The 24,106-nt window shown below is 43.0% G+C and overlaps 1 protein-coding gene across 1 annotated transcript in view; it reads left to right on the forward strand.

Moving 5' to 3' along the window:
- The window catches only part of LOC145416714 (FAST kinase domain-containing protein 1, mitochondrial), a 233,868-nt gene that overhangs the window by 77,430 nt on the left and 132,332 nt on the right, over positions 1-24,106 (forward strand). Inside the window, exon 8 of the mRNA XM_080285647.1 lies at positions 1,499-1,612. Within this exon, the coding sequence (XP_080141773.1) occupies positions 1,499-1,612 (114 nt within the window). The remainder of the gene's footprint in view (positions 1-1,498; positions 1,613-24,106) is intronic.

Consider the following 24,106-nt stretch of genomic DNA (forward strand, 5'->3'; position numbering starts at 1 on the left):
GTAAGGATAAACTAAGAAAGATGAATGAGATTATTATCAAAAGAGTGGTCTGGTAGTAGATGGCTGTGAACATTTCAGAAACAAAATCAGTCTTAGTTTACTGATTGAGATACATGAAAAGAGTCATATAAAATTAAACAATTTTTGGTGAATGTGTACCTATGTTAGATGAAAGAAATCTCTAATGACACAGGATAAAGCAACTAACATATTACCAGTGCTGTGCCAGGAGTCAAACTTGGACTTTCAGACCAAAGCCAGGCAGCTTACCACTGTACCACACCGAGGTAAAGATTGTTTCACCCTGTCATATACAGTACTTGTAACAAAGGTACCCTTGCTCCCAACTGTGTGCCTAAAAGCGAAGAGACAACCCCCGACACTCAAATTAGTAAGAGCTTACAATCTTATGCAAAGCATATCCAGCAGAGTGCTTTGGGTATGTGATGGATGTTCTTTGGGTATACAGTAATTAAAAGCTTCTACTTGCGTGAGTGCCATCTGTGGCCCTTTCAGTCCACAGTTGGAGGCATGGATTCCTTGGTTACAAATATGTGACAAGGTGAGACAACTTTTACTCAGTCATAGAGTAGTATTAAGCTGCCTGACTCTTGTCTAAGAGTGCAGGCTTCGATTTCCATCACAGCATTGGTACAGTACTATGTTACTTAATTATCCTGTGTCATTACAGCTTTCTTTAATCACACTGACTTGCTGGATGTGCCTTGATTATGACCATAAGTGTCTGCTTGCCCAAGTGCCAGGTGGTTGTGTCTTCCCATTCAAGCCCACAGCTGGGGGTAGGGGTACCTTTGCTACAAGTACAGATATGTTACAAGGTGAGACAACTTTTACCTAGTTGTGGCAGAATGGTAAGACTCCTGGCTCTTGTCTTAGACTCGCAGGTTCAATTTCCGGCACAATATTAGTGATGTGTTGGCTACATGAAATACTTCCATTAATGTGGGTGTGCTAAAGGGAGGGATGTGAAATGGAGAAGATAGGTAACAATGCAGTCGTTTAAAAAAAAATAAATGTACATCTTTCTATCTACCCATTTATCTGTCTATATTGACAGTGTTCACAGTACCTGTCTATCTCTTTCTTATTGTTTGTCACATGATGCAGTATCCCAATACCAAAAAATCTTTCCTGCAACCATATTAATTTTGAACTCAGCTGCAGCTTTTTATTGTCACCCTGCTTTCTTGCGTATAGTTCTCAGACTGAATGAAAATTGAGGTCCCTGCTGATTTACAGATAAAAGCTACTTTACTGGTTTAATCAGAAATATATTCATCCCAGAACTGAGAGGTTGTGGGATCTATTTCCTGACTGACCACAACTTTACCCTTACCGTGTATGCACCTGGAATTGAAAAGGGATCTTATTTGTTAAATTTGACTGTTCAATGTTGTAGTATGGGAGAATGTTTGGGGAACTTTACATGTCAGTAACTCTGTAGCTGTTAGTACTGATATTAGTATTATGGTGACAGTTGCAGTGCCAAGCAGCGTCTTCCACATGGAGGTTTATCAGGCCCTAGTGCAGCTGGTCGGAGGGCCTGAAGTTTTGAGAGCCAACATTCACACTCCATACTACTACTTCCTCGGTCAGTACCTTAGTTGATATAACCTACCTTGCCATTCTATCTATCTATCTATATATATATATATATATATATATATATATATATATATAATATATGTATATATATATTTACGTATGTATATATATATATATATATATATATATATATATATATATATATATATATATATGTATATATATATATATATATATATATATATATATATATATATACGTATGTATATATATATATATATATATATATATATATATATATATATATATATTGCCAGACGCCTCAATCCCGTTTGGGGTGGCCACAAACAAATCGCCTCCAAGTCGCCCTGTCCCCCGCCATTTCACTGCCCTGCTCCCAACTCACACCCCCCTCTCTCATATACCTTTCCACCCCATCCCTCCATCTCATCCTCGGCCTCCCCCTCCCTCTTCCTCCCTCCACCTCACTCACATACACTCTCTTCGTCAGTCTTTCACCCTCCATCCTCACCACATGGCCAAACCACCTCAGTGTGTTCCTCATAACGCTTCCTATCACATCCACATCAACACCACAACGCTCCTTTATATTCTCATTTGTCAGCCTGTCTCTCCATGTGACTATATATATATATATATATAGAGAGAGAGAGAGAGAGAGAGAGAGAGAGATAGATATATATATATATATATATATATACAGTAATCACTCTAATATCCGGACGCCCAATAACCGAACATCCCCACTAACCGAACCTTATCGTCCTGGGATCAAAGATTCCCAAAATGGTCCGAAAATCCAAAAAAAAAAAAAAAAAAAATCGATTTTTGCCGTCCGTAATTTGAACTTGCCGCGCGCGCCGCGTGAGAGCATTGTTTTGGTTCGTCATTCCTCCGACGTCCGATAGAGTGCCGCTGCATCCTCCCCACTTCCCGCCTGTCTTTCACCGCGACTGGACCTACGCTGTTCGCCATGGCTGCCCACGTGCTCGCTTTTGTGGTGGTGCCGTACTTGCTGCAAGGCCTCCTGCTGCTCTCTGCCCTACTCTTAGTGTGTGTGATGATGGCCCCGCCTCCTGAGAAAAGGAAGAGAGTGGTGTTGACTCTGGAGAAGAAACGGGAGATATTGGAGAAGGTTGATGCGGGTTGGTCTTCTTCACGCATTCTCCGCGACTTCAACCTGGCCCGGTCGACTTTGTTGGATATCAAGCGTTCCCGAGACAAGCTCATGCAGTACACGGCTGACTTCTCATCGAGAAGCAAACGCAACGTGGAGAGGAAGGTTATGTTTACCCCCAAGTATGCAGAGATCGACTGCTCCACGTTGATTTGATATCGACAGCAACGTGCAGCTGGTGTGATGGTACGTGGAACGGAGCTGAAGGCTGCTGCTGAGAAGTTTGCAAGGCTTCACGACGCCCTTGACTTCAAGGCATCCAAGGGTTGGCTCTTAGCATTCAAGTTACGACATGGCCTTACTAACCGTAAAGCACATGGCGAAGCATTGGACGCTAACGAGGATGGAGTGGACAAGTTTCGGCACAAGGTGAAAGGCTTGATCGACAGGGAGGGCCTCACTCTCGGTCAAGTCTATAACGCTGACGAAACTGGCCTATTCTATCGCTCGGTGCCAACGAACACTCTAGCCGATGAGACGGAGAAGCGTGTACCTGGCCGCAAGCTTTCTAAGGAACGGATATCTGCTTTGTGTTGTGCCAATGCTAACGGCATGCACCGGCTTAAGCCCGTTGTTGTTGGCCGTGCAAAGCAGCCTCGGTGCCTTCGTGGGGTGATGGATGTCCTTCCTGTCGTATGGTACCATTCTTTGAAAGCATGGTTCACAGCTGTGATTTTCAAAGACTGGTTTCACCGTCACTTCGTCAAAGAGGTCATCCAGTACCAGACGAAGACACTGGGAATTCCTCGCGACCAGGTAAAGGCTCTCCTTCTCCTTGACAATGCACCTGCCCACCCATGCGACAAGGACTTGGTTGCTGAGAATGGCCGTATTAGGTGCATGTTTCTGCCACCTAATACGACTGCTCTCATTCAACCCATGGACCAAGGAGTGATCGTGGCAACAATGCGCCTGTACAGTCGGAAGTTCCTGGACGAGGTGATGGTTGTTCTCGAGGACGAGGACGAGCGCAGGGAAGGACGTGACACTCGAGGCAAGTGGACTTTGGAAAACCTTCGCCGCTACAACATCAAGTCTGCGCTGTACAACTGGGCTAGTGCATGGAAGGAAGTCCCTGTGAAAACTCTTGAAAATGGTTGGTCTCGTCTGCTTCTCGGAACAGATGTGGAGTACGATTTCCTAGGGTTTGACGTGGATGACTTCCATGCACGGCTACGTACGCACGGCGACGATGTTGATGTGGACGATGTTCGTGAGTGGTTGGACGACGATGAGGGCGATCCTGGGTATCAGACGTTGTCTGATATCGAGATCGCGTCTTCGGTTGCTGGTGTCAGTCCCGAACTTGAAGATTCCGACGACGAAGGCGATGATGATGCGGACTCCTCTCAGCAGGACACTACTCCAGCCATCCCCAAGCTGAGCGCACTCCGGGAACATCTAGAGTTCGTCCTAGACTACCTGGAACACCCGGACTGCGACAGGGAGATGGGGCCCTTGGGACTTGTGGAGGAAGTGCATGCTTTCCGGCAGCGCATCATCAATCGCCAGAATCATAGGTCCTTGCGTCAGTCAACGATTGACAGTTTTTTCAGGCCCGTGACCCCCGCTGTGCCAAGCCCTAGTTCCACTCCGTTGCCTCCCCAAGACAGGCCCTTATGCTCCGAGCCACAGCCCAGCACATCAGCTACAGTGGAGTCACCGCTCGATGTGAGTTTGCGGCTATCTTCAGAGTCTTCTGTAGTCGGTACGCCATCACCACGACCCACCGATGCACCCCTTGTTCGCCTGCCAGTGATACTCTCGGACTCTGACAGTGAATAAACAGCAAGAACTTCTCCACTAGACCACACGGGAATTTTGAGTGTTGTGCAGTGAAAAAAACGGTGTTTTGTGTTAATGTTTTCAGGTTGGGAGAAAAGACTCAGTAGAAAAGAAATTTAACGTAACTAACCTTCTTTGTTTTGGCTTTGGAAAATTAAAAAAACTTGGGAAAAGTTAATGTGCAACACTTAAATTAAATGGAACATTATTCGGACTAAAGTGAACACTGTGAAGAGAACGGACTTCTGTGTGTTAGTGACTAAGTTCAGTGCAAGACTTCAGGAAGAGTGTAGTGCAAGTGCTTCAGGAAATCGTTCTTACTGTCAGAGTCCGAGAGGAGGCGGTTATTCATCGAGGTGGCCAGGGACTTGCTGTAAGTAGGCAGAATGTTTCATATTGTACTATTTTCCATACTATACTTACCAGAATGTTTCATATTGTACTTTTTTCCATACTATACTTACCAGAATGTGTCATACTGTACTTTTTTCCATACTATACTTACCTCATGCATGTGCAGTAGGAATGTGTTTTTCAGAGTTAGGTTCGGTTAGGTTAGGTTAGGTTCGGTTAGAGTCCATAAGTACCAGAATGTTTATTAATGTATGAACATACTTCTAAACTCACATTTTATGTTTCTTTTGCATTTATTTCAGTCATTTATGTGCCTTATTGGTGTGATTTGGGTGTTAAATAGGTGCTATGCATGTCTGGAGGGAGTTGTATAGGTGTTTCTCTGAGTTAGGGTCCATAAGTACAAGTCCATAAGCTGGGGCCCAATATCCGGACGAAACCAATATCTGAACCTACCGATGGCTCTATTGATCCGGATATTGGAGGGGTTACTGTATATATATATATATATATATATATATATATATACATATATATATATATATACAGTAGAGCCTCGGTCCTCGAACACAATCCGTTCTGGAAGGCTGTTCCAGGACCGAATTGGTCGAGGACCGAACTAATTTTCCCCATAAGAAATAATGTAAATCATTTTAATCCGTTCCAAGACCCCAGATGCTTACCTATTTAAGTTTCAGCACTGGTACCAGTGCTTTCCTTTACGAGGTGACTGTATATTTCTCTTGCCTTTTCACAAATTATATACTCATTACCACTGTCTCCTGCTAACTGTTTCTCATTGATGAAGATAAGGAATAATTTTTCCACTTCTTCAATTATTTTCCGAACTACTTTCCTCTTTTCACTGCCAGTAGCCGTACTGGATGAACTTGCTTTCTTTGGAGCCATTATTAGGGGCTAATACTGCACTGAATCAAGAAAAATGTGAAGCACAGCAGGACGACCACGTTGACGAACAACAATGGTGGACGCGTGACTGTCAGTCGGCCAGCTTCCCTTCGTTTGGCTATGTTCAGGTTTGTCGAGGTCCGATATTTTGGTCGACCTCTGGAGCAAAAATTTCTTGAATTTTTTGGTCGAGGTCAGATTTGTTCGACATGTGAGACGTTCGAGGACCGAGGTTCCACTGTATATATGTATATATATATATATATATATATATATATATATATATATATTTACACACACAGTATATACTGTATAAATATATATATATATATATATATATATATATATATATATATATGTATATATATAAATATATATATCTGTATATATATATATATAAATATATAGACCTGTATATATATATATATATATATATATATATATATATATATGGGTCTGGTTAGTACTTGGATGGGTGACCGCCTGGGAACACCAGATGCTGTTGGCATCCCTATGTGTCAAGTGGGGTTGGTGGAGGATTAGTGCCCCTCACTGTAAAACAATTAACTCTAAGCCGTTGGCCACCCCGTTTGGGATACATGGCGTCTGGCAATGAATGAATGAATGAATGAAAAATATATATATATATATATATATATATATATATATATATTTATATATCTATCTATCTATCTATCTATATATTTATATATCTATCTATCTATCTATCTATATATATATATGTAGTATATATATATTCGTTTTCGTTTTCGTTTTTAAAGGCTCCAACATGCTTGCATGTGTCGGCCTTGGTCACCTAATTGCGGCTCTCCACACTGCTTGATCCATTGCAGCCTCCCTGTTCATTCCCTTAACCCTAAGGTCACACTTAATGACCTCGTCCCATGTCTTTCTCGGTCTACCCCTCATAACCCCACCTCCAATATTAACACTTCTCACCTTCCTCACCCAATTATCATCCCTCATCCTCTCCACATGTCCAAACCACCTCAATCTACCTCTCCTCATCACAACACCAATACACTCCAGTCCCATTCTACCTCTCAACTCTTCCATTGTAAACCCAGCTCCTCCAGGCCTTGGACGCAGGGACGCACTGCACATCCACCTGATCATTGTCATTTCTGTACGTCTGAGCCAGCGAATATCTTCCTCCTTCACTGCCCAGGTCTCACTGCCATACAGCATTACACTCCTAACACATGCTGCATACAAAGACCCCTTAGCACGTAGGGAGAACCCTCTCAATGTCAGGAGAGGCAAGAGCTCCCTGAACTTCTTCCAACCACTTCTCACCCTAGCCACAGAGCTAGCTCCAGCCCCACCTCCAGCACACAACATGTCTCCCAAATAAGAAAACTCTTCCACACACTCAAGAGATTCACCAACAAGTTCAATCCTTTCACGTCTGACAATCTCCACCTGCTCACCCCGGCACGCCGTACACATAAAATCAGCATTATCTCGCAGTCTACCTCTGATACCACTACATCTCTTATGCACCCATTTATCACACAACTGCACAAGATGGAATTGCTTCCCACGCCCTTGTGGCAAACTGCACATGGCCACTCTCCCTTGTCTTGGACAGTACCGCCACCAACCCTAGATATCATCACTTTTGTTTTATCTGCATTTACCCTTAAACCCTTTTGCCCCATACCATTTCTCCACTTCCTAAACCTTTCCTCCGCCTCCCTTTCATTCTCTGCAGTCAAAACCAAATCATCAGCATACAACAACTCCCACAGGAGTCCGTTTCTAAAGTCACGTGAAATGGCTTCAATTACCATGATAAACAACATGGGACTCAAGACTGACCCCTGATGCACACCAACATTCACGGAAAACTCATCACTCAGATCTCCATTCACTCTCACCTGGGTGTGAGCACCCACATACAGTACATGGCCATAACTACCCTAACCAGCCACTCCTCCAAGCCAAGCTTTCTCATTGCCCACTTCACCACTTCTCTAGGGACTCTGTCAAAGGGCTTTTCCAAATCAACAAAAACAAAATAAAGATCCCTTCTCCTACCAATATATTTTTCCTGAAGCTGTCGAACAATTATATATATATATATATATAGAGAGAGAGAGAGAGAGAGAGAGAGAGAGAGAGATATATATTTATATAGATAGATAGATGTAGATATATATATATATATATAAAAAATTATATATATATATATATATATATATATATATATATATATATATATATATATGTTGGAAGGACACAAGTCAAGAGTGAGAGCAGTGGAAATGAGTTATTTAAGAGGAGCCTGTGGAGTCACGTGGAGAGACAGGCTGACGAATGAGGATATAAAGGAGCGTTGTGGTGTGGATGTGGATGTGATAGGAAGCTTTATGAGGAACACACTGAGGTGGTTTGGCCATGTGGAGAGGATGGAGGGTGAAAGACTGACGAAGAGAGTGTATGTGAGTGAGGTGGAGGGGGAAGAGGGAGGGGGAGGCCGAGGATGAGATGGAGGGATGGGGTGGAGAGGTATATGAGAGAGGGGGGTGTGAGTTGGGAGCAGGGCAGTGAAATGGTGGGGGACAGGGCGACTTGGAGGCGATTTGTTTGTGGCCACCCCAAACGGGATTGAGGCGTCTGGCAATAGATAGATAGATAGATATATATATATATATATATATATATATATATATTTATGTATATATCTATCTATCTATCTATATATATATATATATATATATATATATATATATATATACATCTATCTATCTATATATAGTATATATATACAGTATATATTTATATATACACTATTTTACTGTAGCTTCATTTTTTCTATGTGAAGATAATATCCCAAAGCCACTGTGCTCAAACATAGTATATTCATATGCCTGTTCTAGCTGTACAGCTAGATATATTGGGAGTTCAATTCGGAACCTCAAAATTCGTGTGTCTTAGCACAGAGGCTTGTCTCATAGAACATCTTTGCCACTGTCTACCCCAACTTTGTCAGAGATTAGGAACCACTGTTTCAATATGGGCCATACTTGTAATATGGATAATTTCAGTATTTTACATAGTAGTAATGACAGAATGGAACTGCGAATTTTGGAGTCTTTGTACATTCACAAACTAAAGCCTTCATTAAATAACTATGAATCATCAACAAAGTTGTATACTTTAGGATTATAGTGTTTTGTATTGATGAATTAGCCTTTAGATACTTGGTTCATTGATTCTTTATTTGGTTCTTTTGCTTCACACTGGTTTGTTGATGATTCAGAAGCTTCTTGATACTTTTCTTTATGAAACACTGTGTTCATGATTTTCAGTGTTAGCTGCCAACTCACAGAGGTAACACTCTCACTCTTATTTCTCGAGTTTGTTAATTAAGAAAAAAAAAAAATTACATTTTTTATAGTAATCAGTCATTGCCACTTGCTTTTTTCGTAACTTTTCTTTTTTTGTTTTTCTTATTGATATTTTAATTTTTTTTTCTAAACTTTATCTAATTTGCAATATGTGTTTTAAATGCTTTTAGGTCTGAAGATGGGATAAGCATCAAGAAACTAGTCACCTGAAATAAATAAATATGAAGTGGAAAATCATCTTGCTTCTCCTTGGCTGGATATATAGTATATATATATATATATATATATATATATATATATATATCTATTGCAAGATGCCTCAATCCCGTTTGGGGTGGCCACAAACAAATCGCCTCCAAGTCGCCCTGTCCCCCGCCATTTCACTCCCCTGCTCCCAACTCACACCCCCCTCTCTCATATACCCCTCCACCCCATCCCTCCATCTCATCCTCGGCCTCCCCCTCCCTCTTCCCCCCTCCACCTCACTCACATACACTCTCTTCGTCAGTCTTTCACCCTCCATCCTCTCCACATGGCCAAACCACCTCAGTGTGTTCCTCATAACGCTTCCTATCACATCCACATCCACACCACAACGCTCCTTTATATCCTCATTCGTCAGCCTGTCTCTCCACGTAACTCCACAGGCTCCTCTTAAATAACTCATTTCCACTGCTCTCACTCTTGACTTATGTCCTTCCAACAATGTCCAAGCTTCACTTCCGTACGTTAGAGTTGGTATCACAATACTGTCATGTAGTGACTTTTTCACTTCCATGCGTTGTGGTGTTGATGTGGATGTGATAGGAAGCGTTATGAGGAACACACTGAGGTGGTTTGGCCATGTGGAGAGGATGGAGGGTGAAAGACTGACGAAGAGAGTGTATGTGAGTGAGGTGGAGGGGGAAAGAGGGAGGGGGAGGCCGAGGATGAGATGGAGGGATGGGGTGGAGAGGTATATGACAGAGGGGGGTGTGAGTTGGGAGCAGGGGAGTGAAATGGCGGGGGACAGGGTGACATGGAGGCGATTTGTTTGTGGCCACCCCAAACGGGATTGAGGCGTCTGGCAATAGATAGATAGATAGATGCTCACTTCCCTGTTTCTTATCACTGCTTTCAAAGAACCAGCAACCTTTCTTCCCTGCTGTACCCTTTCAAGCACTTCACCCTCCAAACCTCCATCCTTACTCATCACACTACCCAAGTACTTAAACGTACTCACATTTTCCAATTCCTGACCATCCAACCTCGCTGTACATTCACTAACTTCACCTCTCTCAAAGACCATCACTTTACTCTTCCCTACATTCACCTTTAGATTCCGTTTCTTACACACTCTCTCAAACTCATCCACCAAGCCTTGCAACTCCCCTTCTTCTTCACTCAACAACACAGTATCATCTGCAAACAACAGTACAGGGAGTTTCCAAACACTATCCTCTCTCACCAGGGCCACTCCAACATCCACTACCCTACCTTGTACCTCTTTTATTACCCCATCCATGTACAGATTGAACAACCATGGAGACATGACACATCCCTGTTTCAAACCAACTTTCAAAGAGAAAAATTCACTTAGTTCACCATCCACACGCACTGCAGCCTTCGCACCATCGTACATACTCTTCACAGCATTCAACAACTTCCCATCTACTCCATATATTCTTAACACTTTCCACAATCCTTGTCTATCCACCCTGTCATATGCTTTCTCCAAATCCATGAAAGCTGCATACAACTTCTTTCCCTTCTCTAGAAACTTTTCCACTAAAGATCTAAGAATGAATATCTGATCAACACATCCTCTTCCCTTCCTAAAGCCTCCCTGTTCTTCTCCAACTAATTTTTCTCTTCTTTCTCTAACTCTGTCTATAAGTATCCTACCATACACTTTTCCTATTATATATATATATATATATATATATATATAAGTAATCACTCCAATATCTGGACGCCCAGTAACCGAGCATCCCCACTACCCGGACCTAATCGTCCTGGGATCCGACATTCCCAAAATAGTCCGAAAACCCAAAAAAATAAAAAATAAAAAACGATTTTTTCCCGTCTGTAATTTGAACTTGCCGCGCACGCCGTGGGAGAGCATTGTTTTGGCGCGTCATTCCTCCGACATCCGATAGAGTACCGCTGCATCCTCCCCACTTCCTGCCTGTCTCTCACTGCGAGTGAACATACGCTCCTCGTAATGGCTGTCCACGTGATCGCTTTTGTGGTGGTGCCCTACCTGCTGCAAGGCCTCCTGCTGCTCTCTGCCCTACTCTTAGTGTGTGTGATGATGGCCCCGCCACCTGAGAAAAGGAAGAGAGTGGTGTTGACTCTGGAAAAGAAGAGGGAGATATTGGAGAAAGGTGATGCGGGTTGGTCTTCTTCCCGCATTCTCCGTGAGTACAACCTAGCCTGGTCGACTTTGTTCGATATCAAACGTTCCCGAGACAAACTCATGCAGTACACGGCTGACTTCTCGTCGAGAAGCAAATGCAACGTGGAAAGGAAGGTTATGTTTACCCCCAAGTTTGCAGAAATCGACCGATCCACGTTGATTTGGTATCAACAGCAACGTGCAGCTGGTGTGATGGTACGTGGAACGGAGCTGAAGGCTGCTGCTGAGAAGTTCGCAAGGCTTCACGACGCCCTAGACTTCAAGGCATCCGAGGGTTGGCTCTTCGCGTTCAAGTTGCGACATGGCCTTACTAACCGTAAAGCACATGGCGAAGCATTGGACGCTAACGAAGATGGGGTTGACGAGTTTCGGCACAAGGTGAAAGGCTTGATCGTCAGGGAGGGCCTAACTCTCGGTCAAGTCTACAATGCTGACGAAACTGGCCTATTCTATCGCTTGCTGCCAACAAACACTCTAGCTGAGGAGATGGAGAAGCATGTACCTGGCCGCAAGCTTTCCAAGGAACGGATATCTGCTTTGTGTTGTGCCAGTGCTAACGGCATGCACCGGCTTAAGTCCGTTGTTGTTGGCTGTGCAAAGCAGCCTCGGTGCCTTCGTGGGGTGATGGATGTCCTTCCTGTTGTCTGGTACCATTCTTTGAAAGCATGGTTCACAGCTGTGATTTTCAAAGACTGGTCTCACCGTCACTTCGTCAAGGAGGTCATCCATTACCAGACGAAGACACTGGGAATCCCTCGCAACCAGGTAAAGGCTCTCCTTCTACTTGACAATGCACCTGCCCACCCGTGCGACAAGGACTTGGTTGCTGAGAATGGCCGTATTAGGTGCATGTTTCTGCCACCTAATACGACTGCTCTCGTTCAACCAATAGACCAAGGAGTGATCGTGGCAACAAAGCGCCTATACCGTCGGAAGTTCCTGGACAAGGTGATGGTTGTTCTCGAGGACGAGGACGAGCGCAGGGAAGGACGGGACACACGAGGCAAGCGGACTTTGGAAAACCTTCGCCGCTACAACATTGTCTGCACTGTACAACTGGGCTAGTGCATGGAAGGAAGTCCCTGTGAAAACTCTTGAAAATGGTTGGTCTCGTCTGCTTCTCGGAACGGTTGTGGAGTACGATTTTCTGGGGTTTGACATGGATGACTTCCATGCACGGCTACGTACGCACGCCGACGATGTTGATGTGGACGATGTTCGTGAGTGGTTGGATGACGATGAGGGCGATCATGGGTATCAGACGTTGTCTGATATCGAGATCGCGTCTTCGGTTGCTGGTGTCAGTCCCGAACTTGAAGATTCCGACGACGAAGGTGACGATGATGCGGACTCCTCTCAGCAGGACACTACTCCAGCCATCCCCAAGCTGAGCGCACTCCAGGAACATCTAGAGTTCATTCTCGACTACCTGGAACACCCGGACTGCGACAGGGAGATGGGGCCCTTGGGACTTGTGGAGAAAGTGCGTGCTTTCAGGCAGCGCATCATCAATCGTCAGAATCGTCGGTCATTGCGTCAATCAACCATATGCAGTTCTTTCAGGCCCGTGACCCCTGCTGTGCCCAGCCCTAGCTCCACTCCGTTGCCTCCCCAAGACAGGCCCTCATGCTCCGAGCCACAGCCCAGCACATCAGCCACGGTGGAGTCACCGCTTGACGTGAGTTTGTGGCTTTCTTCAGAGTCCTCTGCAGTGGGTACGCCATCACCACGACCCAGCGATGCACCCCTAGGTCGCCCGCCAGTGATACTCTCGGACTCTGACAGTGAATAAACAGCAAGAACTTCTCCACTAGACCACACGGGAATTTTGAGTGTTGTACAGTGAAAAAAAACGGTGTGTTGTGTTAATGTTTTCAAGTTGGGAGAGAAGACTCAGTAGAAAAGAAATTTAACGTAAATAGACTTCTTTGTTTTGGCTTTGGAAAATAAAAAGTAATTGGGAAAAGTTAAAGTGCAACACTAAGTTACAATGGAGCATTATTTGGACAAAAGTGAACACTGTGAAGAGAACGGACTTGTGTGTGTTATTGACTAAGTTCAGTGCAAGACTTCAGGAAGAGTGTAGTGCAAGTGCTTCAGGAAATCGTTCTTACTGTCAGAGTCCGAGAGGAGGCGGTTATTCATCGAGGTGACCAGGGACTTGCTGTAAGTAGCCAGAAGGTTCATACTGTAATTTTTTCCATACTATACTTACCAGAATGTTTCATACTGTACTTTTTTCCATACTATACTTACCTCAAGCATGTGCAGTAGGAATGTGTTTTTCTGAGTTAGGCTAGGTTAGGGTCCATAAGTACCAGAATGTTTATTAATGTATGAACATTCTTCTAAACTCTCATTTTATGTTTCTTTTGCATTTATTTCAGTCATTTATGTGCCTTATTGGTGTGATTTGGGTCTTAAATAGGTGCTATGCATGTCCAGAGGGAGTTGTATAGGTGTTTCTCTGAGTTAGGGTCCATAAGTACAAGTCCATAAGCTGGGGCCCAATATCCGGACAAAACCAATAACCGGACCTACCAATGGCTCTATTACGTCGGATATTGGAGTGATTGCTGTATATATATATATATATATATATATATATATATATATATATACTGTATATATATATATATATATATATATATATATATATATAAATATACTGCATATATATATATATATATATATATATATATATATATATATAGATGTATATATACACTCAGTCCTCGTAAATCGCGTGTTTATAAATCACAGATTTGTAAATCACGGCTAAGTGGCTGTCAGACTGTCGGCACCCTTAAATCACTGTTAAGTCACGAAAATCGCGGATCTAGGCACCAAAGTGGATGTTTTCCGAGGAGAATCGTAAACTGCGGCATTCGATTTGAAAATCGCGACCCAACAACCAATCACCACCCGTCCCTGGTGGCAAGTGTTCATACTAATGCCGCAGAATTAATGAGAAACATCAGGAACTCATCACCCACTATTTTTCCCGGGTAAGGGCAGAAGCTGAGCCTGAATCACAGCCTGGGCCTTCACACACTGAGGACATGGATGACGTAGCATCTGTCATCTCTGAGGCAGACTTTGAGGGCATCATGAGGGAGGCAGAGGAGCTGGAGATGGGAGAACAGCATGAAGGAGCACCCCCTACCTCATGCTGAGAGGTTCTACGTTCTTCCCAACACCACCCCACTCCATTCACTTAAGCAATATCGTCATAAGATTAATGTGAGATCCCATAATATTGCTTATTTCTATTAAATGCATGCACTGAATATTCCCAAATTTGTATGTTTGTGTTTGATGGTGCCTAGATAGGTGTAGGTAGGGTGCTGTGGGGGGTGGTTGGCCAAAGTCCAGACCTAAATTCATTTTTCACATAAGAGTTATTATTTATAAACCGCGGATTTTGTAAATCGCGGCAGTGGTCCAGACCCAAATTGCCAAGATTTACAAGGATTGAGTATATATATATATATATATATATATATATATATATATATATATATATATATATATATTATATATATATATATATATATATATATATATATACTGTTTATATATATATATATATATATATATATATATATATACTGTATATATATATATACGGGTAACTGGCACGGAACACGATCTCACAGAACACGCTCGCAGTTATACACGGTAAGGGCTGGTATACATATAAGACAACGTAAGATTAAAAAACCATCATGAAAACTACAAATTAACGCAGGAGAGGCCTTTGAAAGATCATATCCTCGAACGTCACTGCTCGCAATTATACACGGTAAGGGCTGGGATACATATAAGACAACGTAAGATTAAAAAACCATCATGAAAACTACAAATTAACGCAGGAGAGGCCTTTGAAAGATCAAATCCTCGAACGTCACCGCAGCGCGCGGTTTGTTTTGATTATGTGACGATCTAGGCGGGAAATTATTCAGTGAGTGAGACATTCCCGAGTACAGTAGCACAGTACTGTATTTGTAAGTTAAATATTTAGAGTACTGTACTGTTCTGGTAAGTTTATGTGCAACTTAAAGTACTATTAAATAACGTTAAAGCAAGAAATAAAGTCTTATAACCAGTTTACCTGATAGGCATCAGAATATTGCCTTTTTTATTTGTTCGTTTTTTCCACAGTACTGTACAGTATTTGTAAGTTAAATATTTACTGTTCTCGTATGTACTGTACTTGTAAGCACTTAAATAAAGTTAAATAATTAAATAAAGCCTTGTAACCAGTTAACCCGAATTATATGATTACCCATGATCGGCGTCGGAATATTGCCTTTTTTTTTTGTTCGTTAAACTCTTACTGTACTGCTTTTCTACAGTACTGTATTTGTAAGTTAAATATTTACTGTTCTGGTATGTACTTTTAAGCAATTAAAGCATTGAATAAAGCCTTGTAACCAGTTAACCTGATTTATATGATTACCCATGATCGGCGTCGGAATATTGCCTTTTTAGTTTGTTCGTTAAAGACTTATAATAAGAGAAAAATACATTTTTGTCTTGGTATCTTTACCTATTTGCTCAGGTTTGCTGTAATGGTTTGGATCATTTGATGCAATGCAAATTGTAGAAAACTGTGAAAACTTTCGGGAAGTGAACGAAAATCTGGGACATGAGACTGACCTTGACTTCACCCTCTCGTGTGTCATCTGTCAGTTTACCACCTGATATCGTGATGAGTGGACGTACGATTTTTTCGCTCGTGGCCATGCCTAACCACACAGTTACACCCATTATCTCGACCCAGACAGAAAATACAATCTTTTTCCTCCATTGCAAAACACAAACAACCACCCTGTTTACGAGACAGCAATATATATTGCGAAAATAACAAGGTAAAATGATAGAGAAAGATGAACATGTTATGACGGAAGAAGTATGTTTTCCTCGTCTGTAAACGTATTTATTTCTGCTTTGTATCTGTATTCGTAATGATTAAACTTATTGTTAGTTCTGGAACTGCATTACGATTCTATTTTTAGCCATACTCGTGGTGTGGGAGCTGGAAGTTGTGACACAACTTCCTTATTGCTAATCGGACTGACCCTCCACTTTATTCTCCCGTGGCAGAGTCTAGCCTTGGAGGACATGCAGTTTTCTCATTTAGGACTGAAAATTCAACTCTTTCGCTCCCTTTTCCAAGCATGGGCACAACGATAACGTAAAAAATAACTCGAATCTATCTCTATCTATCTATCTATTGCCATACGCCTCAATCCCGTTTGGGGTGGCCACAAACAAATCGCCTCCAAGTCGCCCTGTCCCCCGCCATTTCACTGCCCTGCTCCCAACTCACACCCCCCTCTCTCATATACCTCTCCACCCCATCCCTCCATCTCATCCTCGGTCTCCCCCTCCCTCTTCCACCCTCCACCTCACTCACATACACTCTCTTCGTCAATCTTTCACCCTCCATCCTCTCCACATGGCCAAACCACCTCAGTGTGTTCCTCACAACGCTTCCTATCACATCCACATCCACACCACAACGCTCCTTTATATCCTCATTCGTCAGCCTGTCTCTCCACGTGACTCCACAGGCTCCTCTTAAATAACTCATTTCCACTGCTCTCACTCTTGACTTGTGTCCTTCCAACAATGTCCAACCTTCACTTCCGTACGTTAGAGTTGGTATCACAATACTGTCATGTAGTAACTTTTTTACTTCCATGCTCACTTCCCTGTTTCTTATCACTGCTTTTAAGGAACCAGCAACCTTTCTTCCCTGCTGTACCCTTTCAAGCACTTCACCCTCCAAACCTCCATCCTTACTCATCACACTGCCCAAATACTTAAACGTACTCACATTTTCCAATTCCTCACCATCCAACCTTGCTGTACATTCACTGACTTCACCTCTCTCAAAGACCATCACTTTACTCTTCCCTACATTCACCTTTAGGTTCCGTTTCTTACACACTCTCTCAAACTCATCCACCAAGCCTTGCAGCTCCCCTTCGTCTTCACTCAACAACACAGTATCATCTGCAAACAACAGTACAGGGAGTTTCCAAACACTATCCTCTCTCACCAGGGCCACTCCAACATCCACTACCCTACCTTGTACCTCTTTTATTACCCCATCCATGTACAGATTGAACAACCATGGAGACATGACACATCCCTGTTTCAAACCAACTTTCACAGAGAAAAATTCACTTAGTTCACCATCCACACGCACTGCAGCCTTCGCACCATCGTACATACTCTTCACAGCATTCAACAACTTCCCATCTACTCCATATATTCTTAACACTTTCCACAATCCTTGTCTATCCACCCTGTCATATGCTTTCTCCAAATCCATGAAAGCCACATACAACTTCTTTCCCTTCTCTAGAAACTTTTCCACTAAAGATCTAAGAATGAATATCTGATCTACACAACCTCCTCCCTTCCTAAAGCCTCCCTGTTCTTCTCCAACTAATTTCTCTGTTCTTTCTCTAACTCTGTCTATAAGTAACCTACCATACACTTTTCCTATTATACTAAGAAGACAAATGCCCCTATGATTACCACACACTTCTTTTTCCCCTTTTCCTTTGTACAAGGGAATAATTATACCTGACTTCCAATCCTCCGGGACTCTACCTTCCTCCCAGGCCAATCTGCACATCTTCCACATCCATTCTACTACTATCTCTCCCCCATGCTTCAGCATTTCACACACTCCATCAATTCCTGGGGCTTTCCCCTATTTAACTTTCTTCATTGCTTCCACAACTTCCATCCTACTGATTTCTTCCTGTCTTCTCACCTCCCTCCTTCTCCCAGCCATTCCCCAGCCACTTATACTCGCATTACTTCCATCCTCCACGTTCAACAATTCCTTAAAGTGTTCTCTCCATCTGCTCACTTTTTCTCCCTTCTCCACTAGTAATCTACCATTTTTATCTTTCACTCCCCTGCTAACTTCACTTCCACCCTGTCTTACTCTTTTCACTTCTCTCCAGAACATTTTCTTACAGTCCCTCCACTTTACACTCAAATTCCTTCCAAATTCCTCATCCACTCTCTTCTTACTCTCTCTTGCTAATCTTTTCACCTCTCTTCCTTTCCACATATAACTCTCTCTTCCGCCTCTCAACTTCTTCCACGCCCCTATTTCTCATCCATTCATTGTATGCTTTCTTCTTTTGTGCCACAGCCTGTTTCACCTCTTCAGTCCACCACGCTGTTCCTTGCACCCCCTCCGTCTTCTCTTCCTTCCACACACCACATCACATGCTGCACATATTTCTTCTGTAAATATCTTACACACACCTTCCACGTCTCCCATCTGCTCCAATTCATATTTGCCCAATCGTTCCTCCACTTCTCTCTTATACTCTGCCTTTTTCTCATCCTCTTGTAACCTTTCCACTCTCCTTGCAACTACTCCTTCCTCTCGTCTTTCCCTTCTTCTATTCCTCCATCTTACTTGCAACCTAATTCTGGCCACCACCAAGTAGTGGTCAGAAAGTCCACTCCCCAACCTCTATACACTCTTGCATCCTTTACACATCTTCGCATCCTTTCATCCACACACACATAATCAATCATTGCCTTCCTTTCATTCAGTTCACCACCCACCCTTCTCATCACTCGCCATGTATACCTGTGGATCATTTTATGCCTGAAGAAGGTATTGGCTATTACCAACCCCCCTCCCAGCACAAATGTCCACTAGCGCACTCCCATTCTCATCTATCTCAGCAGGCACACCCCACTCACCAACTATTCCATCCACCTTCACATTACCAACTTTACCATTCATATCACCAATCAAAAACACTCTCTCACTCCTTCCAAACTTTTCCATGCACACTTCCACATTTGTCCAGAACTCTTCTCTCACTCTTCTAGCACGATCTTGCGTTGGCGCATACACACACACAATCGCCCACATTTGTATTCCAACTTTCAACTTTACCCACACAATCCTTGACCCAACTGATCCATACTGTCTTATGCTCTTCTTCCATCTTTTACTCACAACTATACACACTCCTTCCTTTGCCCTCTCATTCTCATCTACTCCTGCACATATACCCCATCCATACTCCCATTCTCTCACACTTTCTCCTCTCCATTTTGTTTCAGTTATTCCACATACATCCACTTTCGCATCCTCAAGCACCTGGACAATCTCTCTCTCTTTCACCTCATCATTCGCTCCTCTTACATTCCATGTACACATTACCAAGTCCTTTGTCCGGTCCTGGGTCGTCAACGTTTGGTCAGTCCTTGTCCGAGGCTTCTTGTTTGTTTTTTTAGTTAGTTGTTTTCCGGGGAGGGGCACTAACCCTCCGCCAACCCTTTTAGTCGCCTTTTACGACAACCATAAACATATATCAAAAAGGTGAAAATGTATTCATAACATTTTTTTTTTCCAGCCATTCCTAACAGATTATGTACTGAAATCATTCGATATCACAGTACTGCATTTCTAAGTTAAATATGGACTGTTCTGGTATGTGCTTGTAAGTTAAAGCACTGGTACCAGTTAACCTGATTTATATGATTACCTATGATCGGCGTCGGAATGTTTCCTTGTGTTTACGTACAGTATTTGTGTGTTGAAGTTTTGCTGTGGAGTACCGTACTGTATTTGTGAGTTATAACATTAAATAAACCTTCTAACCACTTAAAGTGCTTTCTAGTGATTACCAGTGACAGATAACAGCAAAACAACACATTTGGGGGGTCTAGGGAGCAAAATATGGAGTAGTTTAAATATACGCGATTTCGCACCTAACACGGCACGGTAGGAACGAAACCCACGTGTTCCGTGCGAGTTATTTGTATATATATATATATATATATATATATAGTATCTCTCTCTCTCTCTATATATATATACACAGTAATCCCCCCAATATCCGTTGTAATAGAGCCAAAGGCATATCCGGAAAGTGGTCCCATCCAGATAGTGGACCCCAGCCTCCTGGACCTGTACGTATGGACTCTAACCCACTCTGACTCATAAAAACACCTATATAGCTCCCTACAGGACATGCATAGCACCTATTTAAGACCTAATTCACACCAATAAGGGACATAAAAGAGTGAAATATATGCAAAAGAACCAGAGAATGAGGTTTTAGAAGTGAGTAATACAATATTAAACATTCTGGGTACTTACAAGAACTACGTGGCTCCTGGACTGGTTACTTATGGACCCTGACCTAGCCTATCTCAGAAAAACACCTCCCTACTGCACATGCATAGCACCCAAGACCCTGTTCACACCAAGAAGGGACATCAAAGAGTGAAATAAGGTTTGAGAGGTAAGTATGGAAAATACAGTACAGTATGAAACATTCTGGGTACTTACAACAAGTCACTGGCCATCACGATGAATAACCCGCCTCCCCTCAGACTCTGACAGTAAAAAGGAGTACTTCAGGAGTACCGGAAGCACCTGCAGTACACTGTACATGAAGTCTTGCACTGAACTTAGTCATTTGCACTCATAAATCCATTTTCTTCACACTACACACTCTAGTCTAATTTGTGCTCCAATGTACTTTAACGAAATAAGTGTTGCACTCTGCACTTAAGTCATTGCACCCAGATTTCTAATTTCTTAACACTGCGCACTGTTTTTTTCATTGCACAACACTGTAACTTCCCGTGTGGTCTAGTGGAGAAGTTCTTGTTGTTTATTCACTGTTAGAGTCTGAGAGTAGCTGATGCAGTTGTCCTAGGGGTGTATCGCAGGGGCACGGTGATGGACTACCCACTGCAGACGACTCTGAAGACAGGCGCAAACTCACGTCCAGTGGTGACTCCACCGTGCCTGATGTGCTGGGCTCTGGCTCGGAGGATGAGGGCCTGTCTTGGAGAGGCAATGGTGTGGAGCCAGGGCTGGGCACAGCTGGGGTCACAGGCCTGAGAAAGCTGTCAATGGTTGATTGATGCGAGGAATGACTTCTGACGATTAATGGTGCGCTGCCTGAAAGCGTGCACCTCCTCCACAAGTCCCAAGGGTCCCATCTCCCTGTCGCAGTCTGGGTATTCCAGGTAGTCGAGAACAAACTCTATATGTTCCCGGAGTGCACTCAGCTTGGGGATGGCTGGAGTAGTGTCACGCTGAGAGGAGTCCATATCATCGTTGCTCGTCAGAATCTTCAAGTTGGGTACTGACACCTGCAACTGAAGATGCGATCTCTATATCAGACATGGTCTGATACCCAGGATTGCCCTCGTCGTCATCCAATCACTCACGCACTTTGTCCACATCAACATCGTTGCCATGCGCATGTAGATGTCCATGGAAATCATCCATGTCAAAACCTAGGAAATCTTGTCCACATCCATTCTGAGAAGCAGACGAGACCAACCATTTTCTAGAGTTTTTTCTAGAGTCTTCCTTCCATGCACTGGCCCAGTTGTAGAGTGCAGACTTGATGTTGTAGCGGCAAATGTTTTTCAAAGTGTGAAGGCTCGCGTGTCCCGTCCCTCCCTGTGTTTGTCCTCGTCCTCAAGAACAACCATTACCTCGTCCAGGAACTTCCTCTGGTACAGCCTTTTCGTTGCCACGATCTCTCCTTGGTCCATTGGTTGGATGAGAGCAGTCGTATTAGGTGGCAGAAACATGCACCTAATGCGCCCATTCTCAGCCACCAAGTCCTTGTCGCGCGGGTGGGCAGGTGCATTGTCGAGGAGCAGGAGGGCCTTTACCTGGTCGCGCGGGATTCCCAGTGTCTTTGTCTGGTAAATGATGACCTCCTTGACGAAATGGCGATGGAACCAGTCTTTGAAGATCTGGGCAGTGAATGAAGCCTTTAAAGAATGGTACCAAACGACAGGAAGGGCATCCATCACCCCACGAAGACACCAAGGCTGCTTTGCACAGCCAACAATAACAGGCTTGAGCCGGTGCATGCCATTAGCGTTGGCACAACATAAAGCAGATATCCGTTGCTTGGAGAGCTTGCGGCCAGGTACACACTGCTCTGTCTCCTTGGCTAGAGCGTTTGTTGACAAAGAGCGATAGAATAGAGCAGTTTCGTCAGTGTTGTAGACTTGACCGAGAGTGAGGCCCTCCCTGTCGATCAAGCCTTTCACCTTGTACCGAAATTCCACTACTCCAACCTCGTTGGCATCCAAAGCTTCGCCATGAGCTTTACGGTTGGTAAGGCCATGCCGTAACTTAAACGCGAAGAGCCAACCCTCGGATGGCTTGAAGTCTGAGGCATCGTGAAGCTTGCGAACTTCTCAGCAGCAGCCTTGAGCTCCGTGCCATGCACCATCACACCAGCAGCACATTGCTGTCGATACCAAATCAACGTGGAGTGGTCGACTGCAGTTTACTCGGGAGTAAACATCACCTTCCTCTCCACATTGTGTTTGCATTTCAACAAGAAGTCAGCCGTGTCCAGTTTGTCTCAGGATCTCTTGATATCAAACAAAGTAGATTGGGCCAGGTTGTACTCACTTAGGATGCATGAGGTCGACCATCCCTCGTCCACCTTGTTCAATATCTCCCTCTTCTTCTCCAGAGTCAAAACCACTCTCTTCCTCTTCTCAGGCGGCAGGGCCATCATCACACACACTAACAAGAGGCAGGAGAGCAGTAGCAGAGCCTGCAGCAGGTAGGGCATCACCACAAAAGCGAGCACGTGGGCGGCCATGATGACGAGCGTGCACTCACAACAAGAGATGGGTGAGAAGTGAAGAGGATGCAGGGGCGCTCCAGTGGACGTCGGCGGAACTACGCACCAAAATGCAGCTGGTGCGCGCTGCGCCTGCCAAGTTCAAATTACTGGGAGGGGGGGGGGGGGGAGTCGGATTTTTAAAGAATTTTTTGTGCTTTTTGAGCAATCTTGGGAATATTGAATCTCAGGGCCAAAATGCCCGGTTAATGTGGTGTCTGGATATTGGGCGTCCGGATATTATAGAGATTACTATATATATATATACTCGTATTTATATTGTATATATATATATATATATATATATATATATATATATATATTGTATATATATATACTGTATATATATATATATATATACTGTGTATATATATATATATATATATATATATATATATATATATATATATAAATATTTTATATATATATATATATATATATGTATATATATATATATATAGTATATATATATATATTTATATATATATATATATATATATATATATATATATATATATATATATATATATATATATATATATATATATATATATATATATATATATATATATATATATATATATATATATATAAGTAATCCCTCCAATATCCGATATAATAGAGCCATAGGCAGGTCCGGTTATTGGTCCTGTCCGGATATTGGGCCCCAGCTTCTGGACTTGTACTTATGGACCCTAACTCAAAAAAACACCTATACAACTCCCTCTGGACATGCATAGCACCTATTTAAGACCCAAATCACACCAATAAGGGACATGAAAGACTGAAATAAATGCAAAAGAAGCATAAAATGAGGTTTTTGAGGTAGGTTCATACAATATTC

This window comes from Coenobita brevimanus, chromosome 107 (genome assembly GCF_032717465.1).
Source record: "Coenobita brevimanus isolate Jiangsu-jjx chromosome 107, ASM3271746v2, whole genome shotgun sequence".
Taxonomy (NCBI): Eukaryota; Metazoa; Arthropoda; class Malacostraca; order Decapoda; family Coenobitidae; genus Coenobita; species Coenobita brevimanus.